The sequence below is a fragment of the Gobio gobio genome (genome assembly GCF_949357685.1).
Source record: "Gobio gobio genome assembly, chromosome: 8".
Lineage (NCBI taxonomy): Eukaryota > Metazoa > Chordata > Actinopteri > Cypriniformes > Gobionidae > Gobio > Gobio gobio.
This window is the reverse complement of record NC_137114.1, coordinates 50,312,634-50,327,400: the sequence shown is the minus strand read 5'-3', so window position 1 is coordinate 50,327,400 and position 14,767 is coordinate 50,312,634. Positions and strand designations below refer to the sequence as shown.

Genomic DNA, 14,767 nt, shown 5'->3' with positions numbered 1-14,767 from the left:
CAGAACATGGCAAAGGTTGTAACCATTTAAATGCATTTCTCTCTATCATTTATCATCCATATACTGCACAATAATTCACATCCACCAAAGCAGTCAACAATGAAGAATCAAGAATGGACACCAACCTGTTTGTTCCTCGGTATCTTCATGTTTTATTCTGGATGGATCTGGATAACTCATGTCTTCAATCTCCTCTTTAATAAACTCCATCTTTAACACTCACACAGATTTCAGCTGCCACACCTGGAGTTTGTCCTTCTCTTGTAGGATGATGTGGATATTCCCAGTATTTATTGGTGAATTGTTGTGGGAGGGGCTTCACTGCAGGTGTGAACTGTGATCACTGTGATTTGATTCAATCTGCATTTAAAAAGTACAGGCCATAATGTTTAACTGAGCTGCTGAAAAGCCAAAAGTTCCCTGTTTTCACCTCATTCATTATGGTGATGTCAGAGATCTGCTGTAAATTGGCACATTAAGCACATTTTATTGGTGTCGACAGGCTGAAACAAACTACAGGATCATCACCTTTGAAATTTCACTCCAGTTCTTGTATTTGCTCTTTCACTTCCATCGGGTCTGAAATAAACATTAAGTAGTTATAATCAGTTCAAGGAGGATAAATATGAAGATTCAAGTGAACCCTGATTTAATAACTGAAAACAAGAGATTGCGTGTCTGCCTTTCAAATATCAGATTTATGATGAGCCAAAGGTTCTGTCATTCTCTCAAAATGTGAATAAGAACTGCTGTACAAGATGATGATCTAACTGCATTTATGTCATATATCCCTAGATGATTTGCTCATTTTCCACAGCTCTTATGATTGGTATCTCACGACTCATTTCATAACCTTTGAAAAAAAAATTTTAACCGTCAACTAAACTACCCGATCCCATGAGACAGTCTGTGTATGCGATCCATTTGATCCACTTAATCTATGAAGAGTCAAATCCCATAATGAACGGCACTAAAAATAGATCACATACATGTGTAGGATTGAAAATAATCAAAGATATTTGAAATTGAACAAAGACATTTGCTTTATTGTTTTTAATTGTGTTTAACGGTTGCTCTGTCTCTTGATTATCTGGCTCTCTCTTCTTGGGGCTTTCTCTTCTTTGCTCTCTTCTTCTCTTTGTCTCTCTCTCTCTCAGGTAACATTCTATTCATGCTGGGTACGATTAACGATATAAGTTTTTATCATCTCATACATCTACTTTGTAACTATTTTAACCATAACCATATTTTGTCATTAAATCCTGTCTATTACAAATACTGTGCTAACTAGTTTTGATTCGGTATTGACTTTGAATTTTTACCTGTTGCAATTCAATATAGTCACATTATAGCAACGCTCTCCCACATATTTTGCTATTGTAAATGCGCTTATTTCCATCTTTGGTATAAGTTGCAGTGGGTGGTAAAGACGAGAAATGTACAGTCTTGCTTATAATGTTTCTTTAGTCATTCGGCAACTCTGCAGCCTGAACCACTGTAGGCGACCCACCCATACAGTGCACATTTGGAAAAAATCAGTTTCTGCGAGAAACCGAGCAGTATTTATGCTATTATTTTACCTCTTAACAGACGAACGCGATCATCTCTGAGCTTCGCCATAACTTCCGGCAAGTGAGGTCAAATTAGATCGTGGTCAGAGATATATCGATAGCAGATGCCTCATTCTACTGATACGTGCAGTCGCTAATGAGGCATCTACGTATACATCTATGACCACGATCTAATTTGACCTCACTTGCCGGAAGTTATGACGGAGTGTTTCGCTAGATAAGACCCGTATTCATCGTCTGGTATCGTTTAAAGCCCTTTGAAGCTGCACTGAAACTGTCATTTGGACCTTGAACCGTTTGGAGCCCCATTTAAGTCCATTATATGGAGAAAAACCCTGGACTGTTTTCATCCAAAACCTTAAAGGGTTAGTTCACCCAAAAATGAAAATTCTGTCATTAATCACTCACCCTCATGTCGTTCGACACCCGTAAGACCTCCGTTCATATGCGGAACACAAATGAAGATATTTAGTTGAAAGCTGATGGCTGAGAAAGGCTTCAGATAGGCCTCCATTGGCATTCAGTACATTTATACTCCCAAGACCCATAAAAGGCACTTAAAACGTCGTTACAAAGTCCATCTCACCACAGTGGCTCTACAATAATTTTACGATGCGACGACAATAGTTTTTGTGTGCAAAAAAAAAATCAAAATAACACCTTTATCCAACTTGTTCTCCTCTTCCGTGTGTGCCTCCACGACGCATGCGCGAGAATATGACGTAGCGCCAGCATTCGGGAATCCATGAAATGCACACTTAAGCCCCATTTTGAGAACTACGCCGAGACCTAAAGCACGATCAATGTAGAATTCAACAGCTTAGATACGCGCGTCTTCCTCTGCTCGTAAACAAATCGCTTCTGGGTCATGTGTCTGAACGCCGGATCTACGTCATATTCTCGCGCATGCGTCGTGGAGGCACACACGGAAGACAAGAACAAGTTGGATAAAGGTGTTATTTTGATTTTTTTTGCGCACAAAAACTATTGTCGTCGCATTGTAAAATTATTGTAGAGTCACTGTGGTGAGATGGACTTTGTAACAACGTTTTAAGTGCCTTTTATGCGTCTTGGGAGTGTAAATGTACTGAATGCTACTGAATGCTGAATGTACTTTGCCGCCAAGCCAAGATGAAATGAGTTGAGTACAAAGTAGGAAATCATTAAAATCCAAGTGATTTTATTCTGGCAGCTGTCTCATCGCACATGCTCGAAATACAGTTCAAATTAAACAAAAAGAAATAATCAAAATAAACAGTACACTATTTATATGCAAACTTTCCGCCAAACATTAGCGGATCATCCGAACAATAGGGGTCGATTAACAACCCATAACAAAGAAAAAACATTTAGTTCAGCACCAGTGCTATAATAATAATCATGATCACAAATATTATCATTGATGAAATGTGAACAATACCCCTCCTAAATAAGACAATTACCATTTCAAGGCATTCATATCAATCTTGGTCCTAGTAAAAGGTATAACCTCTAACAATCAGGGAAATCTGGGAGTTTTACGTCATCAAGACACTCCCTACCAAACACTTGACCAGACAGGTAAGATATAGTATATAATGTCTTAAACAAACATATAAGCAAAATAAAAGAAATATGAAATATTCAAAGTCTCGGTTCCATTCTTTTACTCAGCTACAAAACACAGACATTGTCTCCATACACATTTGAAATAATAATCATGACAAACAATAAATCATTATACACAACTGATGTTCACAGCCAGGAACCTTGGGGTTGTGATTGATGATCAGCTAAAATTCACTGACCACATCACCGCAACAACCCGGTCCTGCAGATTTGCACTATTCAACATTAGGAAGATTAGACCCTTCCTATCAGATCATGCCACACAACTACTGGTACAAGCTCTTGTTCTCTCCAGACTGGACTACTGCAATGCTCTTCTAGCGGGCCTTCCGGCATGCACTACCAAACCCTTGCAAATGATCCAGAATGCAGCGGCGAGGTTGGTCTTTAGTGAGCCGAAGAGAGCACACGTCAAGCCTCTCTTCATCAGTCTGCACTGTCTACCAATAGCCGCTCGCATTAAATTCAAGGCACTGGTGCTCGCATTCAAAACATCCACTAGCTCTGCACCAACATACCTAAACTCGCTCGTTCAGACTTACACACCCTCCACGAACTTGCGTTCTGCCAGTGAACGACGCCTTGTGGTGCCATACCAGAGAGGCATGAAATCGCTGTCACGGACCTTTTCCTGGACCGCCCCCACCTGGTGGAATGACCTGCCTATCTCAATTCGTGCGGCCGAGTCTGTAGCCATTTTCAAAAAACGTCTAAAGACACATCTTTTCCAGCAACACCTGACCGATCGAGAATAGCACTTATCATTCTATTCATTGTCTGTCTGTCTAATTTATTTATAAAATAAAAAAATAAAAAAAAAATAAAAAAAATCTGTTCTCTGCTAGATTAACTGAGAATTGTTACTGCACTTGCATATTGTTGATATTGTTGCCCTTGGACTGCTCTAGCTGCTTCTATTTCCCTCATTTGTAAGTTGCTTTGGATAAAAGCGTCTGCTAAATGACTAAATGTAAAATGTAAATGTAAATGATGATAACCTGTGTGTTCATCATCACAGCTCCATTTTTCGGACTGATAGGGTGCCCTGGTGGCCTGTATGCATTAGCCAGCACACATTTCAAGCAGGATTTACTTACACTAGATAGTGTTACATAAAGCACCATCACTTCAAAAGAGTTATATTTGAAACTAAACTTCTGAGTAAAACTAGAGATATTACTATAAATTACAGCAACCTTTCATACTAGGCTCGTGTTTATAACATCTAGTCGTATCCAAAACAGTATCTAAAGCCCTTACATTAGTACTGTCCTCGATTAAAGTTTGGATGGATTTCTCTAATTCTAAAATCTTCTTCGTCAGTCTGACTATCTCCCTGATTTACATGAACATTTTGGATCTGAAGAAAACATTTGCTCACTGTGACACTGTGAAACAAGTTTTGATATGTTTCACTAGATGACCTGATTGGGTGAAACTCATCCCACACTGAGTACAGTGGTACGGCTTCTCTCCAGTATGAACTCGCTCATGTGATTTCAGGATTCCAGACTGAGTGAAACTCTTATCACAATATGAGCACTTGTAAGGTCTTTCTCCAGTATGAACTCGCTCATGTGATTTCAGGCTTCCAGAATAATAGAAACTCTTGTCACAATATGAGCACTGGTACGGTTTATCTCCAGTATGAATGGTTTGGTGCTGTTTCAGTTGGGCAGGTGTAATAAAGCTCTTCCCACAGTCACAGCACACATGATCGCTCACTTCATTATGTTTTTGCTGGTGCTGTTTAAAACTGTTCGGCCATGAAAAACCCTTTCCACAGTGAGAACACACATAAGGCTTCTCAACTGAATGAACATTCAGGTGTTTTTTTAGCTGTGTTGACGAAAAAAACTCTTTACCACACTGATCACAGTTAAATGGTTTTTCTCCAGAGTGACGGAGCAGATGATGATTGAGCTCAGTTGAATATGTGAAACTCTTTCCACACTGAGTGCATGTATACGGTTTCTCTCCAGTGTGAATTCTTAAGTGTGCTTTTAAGCTTCCTTTTTGTATGAAACTCTTTTCACACTGAGGGCATGTATACGGTTTTTCTCCAGAGTGAATTCTCATGTGTTGGTTAAGGCTTCCTTTTCGTTGGAAACTCTTTCCACACTGAGTGCAGGTGTTAAGATTGGCTTCTGTTCTTTGAGTTGTAAAGGTATGATGTTCCTCCTCCTCTTCATTCAGTTTCACTTCCTCCTGGTCTAAAATACACATCAAGTTAGAATCAGTTCAAGTGAACCCTGATTTAACAGCAGAAAGCAACAGAGATCAGGTATCAGATCTTATATTTAATCTGAAAGGTTTGTTCTGTCATGCACATGTTAATATAGTTAAAATAGGTTTGACAATTGCTATGGGACATTCTACAGAATTGGTGCAAACCGCTAACAATTTGCAAACAACTTTTTTGGGTGTTATTCAAACAAAGTATAGAATATGTCACACGTATGTCTGCTATAAGTGCTGGCTGTGGATAATTTTTCATATTTTTGGTACAAAATGCGTTCAATGACTACATCTTTCAAATTAAATTATTTTCTCACTTTGACACAACAACAGTCAAAACTCTGTGTACCTCCAGGCCATTTTGCACAAACTTTTCAAACTGTTAAACTTAAGTTCAAAACAATAACCTAGTACAAAACTGAATAAGACAGAAATTGGCTACATTTCTACAGTAATATTGTAATGAAATATATTATGAATATATATTATATATTATGATTTGCCACTGTGTATGAAATGTGCTATACAAATAAACTTGCCTTGCCTATAAAAAAATGAAATACTGTCAAAGCAATTAGATGAATTATAAGCTGTGGAGAGTGTCATTCTTGTTGATTCTGTAAGAATTAGTTGATTTGAGACTTGAATTAAGTGTTCTGGGGTCGTATTAACAAAACATCTTAAGCCTAAAAGTAGCTCCTAACTTGCCGATTTAGGCAAAAAAATAATGGGTGTGTCAGTTCTCATTTTAGGACTCCTACATTTTTGCTCTAAGAGTATTTCACAAAGCATTTTAGCACTAAAACTAGCTCCTAAATCCATGAAACGCTAGGAGCAGTCAAGAGGACTCCTAAGACACTAAGACCAAATCACTAAACAATCATAATGCCTGTTGCTGCAATCCGCAAAGACACTGTACACCATTGAGACAATAGTGAAAAAATATAAGCATATGGTGCACTGTCCGGGGGAATCGAGTAGGGCTGAACGATTAATTGCATTTGCGATAATATTGCGATATGATAAAACACGATTTCCTAACCGCAAAGGCTGCGATTACAGTCTGGTCACGTGACACGCGAGAGTAAAGTTTGCAGAAGGAGCAACTTGGCACATTACACATATATGCCTGGCCTAAAAGGGGAAAAAAACTGTTTGTGTTTGATCTATCTAATATTGTGTTGTTCATACTATAGGCTACAATAGAGGTGGGAGAAAAGATTCTTCTCCAATGATTCTGGATCGATTCTAAGCTTAGATTTTAAGTGCAGGTGCGTGGTTGCGCTGCGTGTGTTTTAGAAACACCCGTATTCTGATTGCTTCCATTATCTCCCTCTTTCTCTCTCTCTCTCACACATACACACACACACAAACCATAAAATAATATTTCATAACGTCCGGAACGGTTGACGGCGCGAATCGCAATGACATTCGCGGGCTTCTTTGCACAGGATAAGCGCTGTGAGAAACTTAGCTTTGATGTCACGCTTACAGTGTGTTCTCGCCCGCCGGTATTTTCCTTACAAACGCTCAACGAAGGCTTCATTCATGTCGTTAGGAATGCAGTGTGCTTGTATATTAAAAAATAAGTAACTCACTGACAGAAGGTTTTCCATTTCAAATGCTCACGCGGCGCTTTGTGAAGAGTGCTCGCGAGCACGCGTCTGCGTGTGTGTGAGTCTCAAAATGCTTTTATGACGCAAAATTAATGTAAACACCGTCAGTAATGTCTTAATGAATTAAACAGACAGGGCAAAAACATCTTATATTTCAAAAGAGATCTCTCCCGCTGTCTATGATGATGTCATGATTAATAATCAAACAACAGTAAAGCTGAGAGAGAAAAATCACTCACAGTTCACACTCTTAAATACTGAAAGCACTCTTTGTTCATTGCTTGTAATATGTTTTTTGTTCCTCTTTATGATTTACTAGCTTATGTTTTGCAGCTATATTAGTTTATATATTTAAAATTATTAACATGCAATTGTTTTAACTAAAATGTTCTAATGTCCTAGTTATTTTAAAAAGCTTATAATTACATATATCATAATAAAAAACATTTTAAGTTTTTAATAAATTAATAAGATTAATTAATAAGGAAAAAGTTCAGGAATTGTTTTGGAATCGGATCGTGACTCCCAGAATCGTAATCGGATCGTGAGGTACCAATTCAAGATTTCCACCATTACTATACAATGATGTATTGTTGAATAATACAGAAGATAAAGAGTTTAAAAAATAATCGCATATTAAATCGCAATCGCAATATTGGTTAAAAAAAAAAATCGCAATTCGATTTTTTTCCAAAATCGTTCAGCCCTAGAATCGAGGGCTCTGAGCTTGGAATTTATCCCAAACCCAGAGTTCTGCCCCGCATTGCAGACCATGAGTGAGGAACGGGGTGGCAGAGGATGCAGAAAACTGTGGAGGCAACTTGGTAAGTCGGCTCTCAGATGTGTATATACCTCTTCTCACGCTGATTAGATAGGCAGTTTGAACATGCTCCTCGCGAACTTTGTTATAAAACTTAATTTTCACTTGAATTCTGCAATCTCTCGAGATGAAGACGTGTAAGAGGCTGACAATTAGATGAACATATACTAGTAGTTTAATTAGTGACACTTGGCCTAAAATCTTTATTTAAATATGGAAACATTTTTATTTTAAAGATTTTATTTGACTATAGCAACATGAAACCTCGTTCAACAAAATATTTCTATAATTAAATCACTGGCAGAGACCCCTCCCCGATCAACCAATCACTGTGGTCATAGTTAGTGAGCCTGATGACATCCTCCATAGCAACAAGGTCAACCCCGCCCTTACTCCTAGCTTAAGACTTCTTTTTATTCCTTAGTAAAAGTTGGTTTGGTTGGTAACTAAGAACTATTACTGCCATTTAGAAGAACTTTTAGTGGTAAGATACAATGTTTTGTGAATCTGGACCCAGATATTTTGGGCTGCTTTGCAAATGAGGGTCAGTAAAACACAGGATTTGCGCAAAAGTTGCTTCTCAAAGATGGATCAATACCAATTGCCCAACTTCATATCCAAAACATGCAAGTACTGCATGTTATATTTTATGAATGTACACAAATCTGCTGATTCAGTTCTACTCGGCTGTCATTGAGTCTGTCTTATGCACTTCCATCACTGTCTGGTTTGGTTCAGCTACCAAATCTGACATCAAGAGACTACAACGCACAATCCGGACTGCAGAAAGGATTATTGGTGCCTCCCTGCCAACCCTCCAGGACCCCTGTACTCTTCCAGAGTGAGGAAGAGAGCAGGGAAAATCATCACAGACTCCGCTCACCCTGGACACCGCCTGTTTGAACTGTTACCATCAGGACGGCGACTCCGATCACTGGCCACTAGAACATCTAGGCACAGGAACAGTTTCTTCCCACAGGCCATTTCCCTCTTAGTGCAATCTTCTAAACTCAGGAGATTATTTATATTTATAAGTGTACAGTTACTAGAAATGTTGTGTACCATGGATATTTTACAATTTAAATTGTAAAAATACTTTTTTTCCCCTAAGATGTTTCCAACTCTGCCTTTGAACCAATTCTGTAGACAGGCCCATATACACGGTAATTTATAATTTATCATCCATATACTGCTTATTAATCCACATATACCAAAGCAGTCAACAATGAGGAATCAAGAATGGACACCAACCTGTTTGTTCCTCACTATCTTCATGTTTTATTCTGGATGGTTCTGGATCACTCATGTCTTCAATCTCCTCTTTAATAAACTCCATCTTTAACAGTCACACAGATTTCAGCTGCTACACCTGGAGTTTGTCCTTCTCTTGTAGGATGATGTGGATATTCCCAGTATTTATTGGTGAATTGTTGTGGGAGGGGCTTCACTGCAGGTGTGAACTTTGATCACTGTGATTTGATTCAATCTGCATTTAAAAAGTACAGGCCATAATGTTTAACTGAGCTGCTGAAAAGCCAAAAGTTCCCTGTTTTCACCTCATTCATTATGGTGATGTCAGAGATCTTCTGTAAATTGGCACATTAAGCACATTTTATTGGTGTCGAAAGGCTGAAACAAACTACAGGATCATCACCTTTGACATTTCATTAAAACATATTAAGTAGTTAGAATCAGTTCAAGGAGGTGAACGCTGTAGGGTTGTAACCGTATGAGATTTTCATGCTATGATCGTCTACAACACGACATCACAGTAAACAATATTAATCAATTATTAAATAAATAAACAGTTTTACATTATGGTTATTTTTTGCTTCAGTTAAAATGAATGAAAACAGTTTTTTTGGTTAAACAAATGCTTTATTATAACAAACTTGATTTGTTTGTTTTGTTCTGTTTATTAAAATGTCAATAAAACATGTCTCATCAACTAAATTCAATAATTGATTATAAATTAGATTAACAACTTTTTATTATTAATTTATTAAAATGTTTAAGAGTAATAAGTCCTATGAAATGTATTTTACTCTGAAAATTCATTTTTCTTTTTATGATTTAATACAAATATAAAAAACGGTGGTAATTATATACACACATTATATATATATATATATATATATATATATATATATATATATATATATATATATATATATATATATATATATATATATATATATATATATATATATATATATATATATATATATATATATAGTAGGCCTACAATGGTAATATAATATATTTCTATCAAACCAATCTTTTATTTTGATGGGTTGTAGTGAAGAATCTTTTTCAGAATATCTGTTTTTGTATTTGACAATGTTTTTTTCTCAAATAAAATGATGAAAATGCTCATTATGTGTTCTCTCAGAGCAGCTCTGGAAATGTTTATGTATTCATGTCCTCATACAGTTGTGGTCAGAATTATTGGCTACCCTGGCAAATATGATCAAAGATGGCTGTAAAAATAAATATGCATCGTGCATCGAGTTGACACTAGAGGCTGCTGTCTTTAGCCTCCTTGTTAACGTGTCCTAGATGTGTAAAGTTTGTAAACAAACTTTGAAGTTGGCTTGAGAAGTGAGTGAGTAGACAGACAGACAGACACACACTAAATTACATAAACCCCAGTTTACCCCGCTCTAGTATGATCCCAGTTTACCCCGCGCTAGTATGATTTACCCCAGTTTACCCCGCTCTAGTATGATTTGCCCCAGTTTACACCGCTCTAGTATGATTTACCCCAGTTTACCCCGTGCTAGTATGATTTACCCCAGTTTACCCCGCTCTAGTATGATTTGCCCCAGTTTACCCCACGCTAGTATGATTTGCCCCAGTTTACCCCGCTCTAGTATGATTTGCCCCAGTTTACCCCGCTCTAGCATGATTTACCCCAGTTTACCCCGCTCTAGTATGATTTGCCCCAGTTTACCCCGCTCTAGTATGATTTACCCCAGTTTACCCCGCTCTAGTATGATTTGCCCCAGTTTACCCCGCTCTAGTATGATTTGCCCCAGTTTACCCCGCTCTAGTATGATTTGCCCCAGTTTACCCCGCTCTAGTATGATTTACCCCAGTTTACCCCGCTCTAGTATGATTTGCCCCAGTTTACCCCGCTCTTGTATGATTTGCCCCAGTTTACCCCGCTCTAGTATGATTTGCCCCAGTTTACCCCGCTCTAGTATGATTTACCCCAGTTTACCCCACTCTAGTATGATTTGCCCCAGTTTACCCCGCTCTAGTATGATTTACCCCAGTTTACCCCGTGCTAGTATGATTTACCCCAGTTTACCCCGCTCTAGTATGATTTGCCCCAGTTTACCCCACGCTAGTATGATTTGCCCCAGTTTACCCCGCTCTAGTATGATTTGCCCCAGTTTACCCCGCTCTAGTATGATTTACCCCAGTTTACCCCGCTCTAGTATGATTTGCCCCAGTTTACCCCGCTCTAGTATGATTTGCCCCAGTTTACCCCGCTCTAGTATGATTTACCCCAGTTTACCCCGCTCTAGTATGATTTGCCCCAGTTTACCCCGCTCTTGTATGATTTGCCCCAGTTTACCCCGCTCTAGTATGATTTGCCCCAGTTTACCCCGCTCTAGTATGATTTACCCCAGTTTACCCCACTCTAGTATGATTTGCCCCAGTTTACCCCGCTCTAGTATGATTTACCCCAGTTTACCCCGCGCTAGTATGATTTACCCCGCGCTAGTATGATTTGCCCCAGTTTACCCCACGCTAGTATTATTTACCCCAGTTTACCCCGCTCTAGTATGATTTACCCCGTGCTAGTATGATTTACCTCAGTTTACCCCCTTCTAGTATGATTGATAGATAGATAGATAAATAGATAGAGTGATAGAGTGATAGATAGAGTTATAGATGAGTTTAATGAGTCTCTATGGTTTAGATGTATTTCACAGAATGTCAGTTGGAGTGAGTCTGGGCTTCAGTGTTTAGATTTGAATTTTTGACAGTTGGACAGTTTGAAAATCTGAACATTCCGTCAATGAAAGTCTATGGGAGTTTTTCCGAGTTTTGATCATCGTTTTTAGGAAAACTGAGTCCGATCAGTTAGAAAAGATATAGAAACGCGAGTCAGACTAGTTTGAAGGTCTGAGCCGAGTTTTGAGTATGTGGAGTTAACGCTCTATGAGGAGTAGCGTTTGGAAATTTAGCGCTCATAAGAAGAATAATAATACGTTTAATAGCAATATCAGTAAGTTGGCTCGGAAATTTCAAAAATATTAAAATTTAAATCTCAATTCAAGTCCTGCATGGAGTGGGGCGGATCAGTGTGGCTACATATGCACACATATTTAATCACTTCTTCTTCTAATTAAATATATGTGCAAATAAGGACACTGATACAGTTGTTTGTCAAGTCACCTTTATTTATAAAACGCTTTTTACAATACAGACGTTTCAAAGCAGCTTTACAGTGATAACAGGAAAATAATGCAACAAGTTTGTTTCGGAAGTACAGCAGATCTAGAAGAAAATAGTTTTATTGTCCATCTTAAGTAAGTTCAGTGATGGTTCAATTCTGTTGTAAAAAAATTATTAAGTTAATTTATCTATACAGCCGCTCTGGAGAAAAGAGTGATGTCATCATTCAGCTCAATTCAATTGTGTCAATGCAGGCAGATCAATAAAGTTGCCCAACTAAGAAAGCTGTGTTTTGGATCAGCTGGAGCTTGTTTATTAAGACTACAGGGCAACCACCCAGTAGAACATTACAATAATCTAGCCTTGAGGTCATGAATTCATGAATTAACAGTACCACATTAGCAGAAGTGGAAAGTAATTAGTTACAAATGCTTTTGTTACAGTACTTGACTACATTTTTCAATGGTTCTACTTTCTTGAGTATAATTAAATTGTGGTACTTGTATTCTTACTTGAGTTACTCTTATATCATCATTTACTTCTACAAACTGATAATGGTCAGGCAAATATGATTTAAAACTATGCCAATGCAATTCCACTAATGCCAACATAATTTTCAAGTCTATTCAGAAGATTGTTGTGAACAATAGAATCAAATGCAGCACTAAGATCGAGTAACACTAATAGAGAGATACAACAACGATCAGATGATAAGAGTAAATCATTTGTAACTCTAATGAGAGCAGTCTCAGAACTATGATACGGTCTAAATCCTGAATGGAAATCCTAGCAGATAGCATATCTTTCTAAAGAGAGCATAGTTGTGAGGACACTGCCTTTTCTAATATTTTTGACAGAAGCCTATAATTGACTAATTCTCTAGGATCAAGTTGCATTTTTTTTTTAATAGCCAACTTTAAAGTTTTTGGTATGTATCCTAATGACAAAAGATGCATTAATAGCCTGGATGCCAGCCAAATTTAGCCCCGCCAACAACATTTTAACTCGGCAGTTCGGTATGGTCTTGATCCATAGATAAGTAATTAAGCCCGAACAGAAACTGTTCGGACCAATGAAATTGTCAGGGCGGGCTTTAGACAATGATGGACAGATGATGAACAGTAATGTAATCATCCACGTCATCAAAGGCGCTTGGGTTGAATTTGTTCTAATCCTAAACGGAGAACATGTTCTCCGAAAAAAAAAAGGCATTTGGGGGGTAAAATATGTGTTATTTTGGCAGGGCTGCTTGCTAAAATTCACATTCCTGAGTCTGTATATCACATAATTGGGGTCGCTTCAACCCGCGGACTTGGCAACACAGTGCAGTTGAGTTCTGTTGACATTTGACAACTAACGTTATGCGTCGCTCCGTTGCTCTGATTGGTTGTAGGTCTATCCAATTCAGGTCTTTCCTTGTTCGGTTGAAACACGCCCCATAATCACAGCCCAACGGAGCAGATCAGACTCAAATTCTGACTAGAATTGAGTATGACGTCGTCAGCAAATTAATTTATGCTATTAAGAAGAAAATATATGATGTCTGGAAGCATCTCTTTCAGTAGATTAGTTGGTATAGGTATATAACATACATGTTGTGGGTTTAGACAAGTCTCCCTCTCCTATAGCAATGAATGAAAGGATTGTTTCCTCAGGAACACTAAAATGCACTGTCTGATGTGATACTGTAGACGGTTACATGGTCAAAATGTTCTCTCTAATATTATTGCATGTAAAGAAGTTCATTAAGTCATTAATGCTGTGCTGTTTGGAATCATCAGAAGTTGAAGCTTTATTTCTCAATAAATTTAGCCACTGTATCAAATAAATAATCTAGGGTTGTGTTTGTTTTCTTATAAGAGAGTCAAAAAATAAGCAGATCAAGCCATTTTTTAGGCCTTTCTGTATGCAATAATTTGCATTTTTCTAAAATAATCTCTTGAGGGCCATCTAATGTGCTGGAAAAGAGAGAGTCAATAGGTTCTGTTGCAATATTGAGTTTTTCTAAGCTATCTGGGATGCTGAGGAGATGAAACTGATAAGGAAGTTTATTTATGAAACAATCTTTACTGGTAGAAGTGATAGTTCTACCATATCTGTAACAGGGAGTCGGTTCTGCAGCCTTGGCTAAATGAGACTAGATAATGATCTGAGATGTCCATGCGACAATATTAGATCTAAAGTATGATTACAACAATGAGTGGGTCCTGATAACTGTTAAATGTTTTCATTATCTGTTAAATGTTTACATGAATATTAAAATCACCAACAATTAGGATTTATTGTAGCCAGTACTAACTCTGATAGAAAATCAGCAAATTATTTTAAAAAGTAGTTTGATGGCCTCATAGAAAAAGAGAGATTCAAAACAACATGCACCATAGATTCACCTTGTAATGTGAGGGGCATATTGTAACATGAACAAATGACAGCTTAAAATGTTATCTGATACAATAAAAAAAAAATTCAAGACAAACTAAAATACAGGTGCTGGTCATATAATT

At 37.7% G+C, this 14,767-nt stretch overlaps 1 protein-coding gene across 1 annotated transcript; it reads right to left on the bottom strand.

Annotated features, from left to right (window-relative positions):
• Positions 1-2,735: 2,735 nt before the first annotated feature.
• On the bottom strand, positions 2,736-9,339 carry LOC307129990 (uncharacterized protein). Its single transcript, XM_079822820.1, has 2 exons — positions 9,105-9,339; positions 2,736-5,392 (listed from the first exon to the last, which is right to left on the bottom strand). The coding sequence occupies exons 1-2, from the start codon at positions 9,187-9,189 to the stop codon at positions 4,557-4,559; spliced, it is 921 nt and encodes a 306-aa protein (XP_079678946.1). The 5' UTR covers positions 9,190-9,339; the 3' UTR covers positions 2,736-4,556.
• Between the last annotated feature and the right edge of the window lie 5,428 nt (positions 9,340-14,767).

What these genes read in the sequence shown, in the direction of transcription:
- LOC307129990 (XM_079822820.1), bottom strand. Translation starts at nt 9,189, where the DNA reads ATGGAGTTTATTAAAGAGGAGATTGAAGACATGAGTGATCCAGAACCA. An exon ending in AGATAGTGAGGAACAAACAG is followed by an intron (nt 5,393 to 9,104) that starts GTTGGTGTCCAT and finishes TGTGTATTTTAG; the next exon opens with ACCAGGAGGAAGTGAAACTG.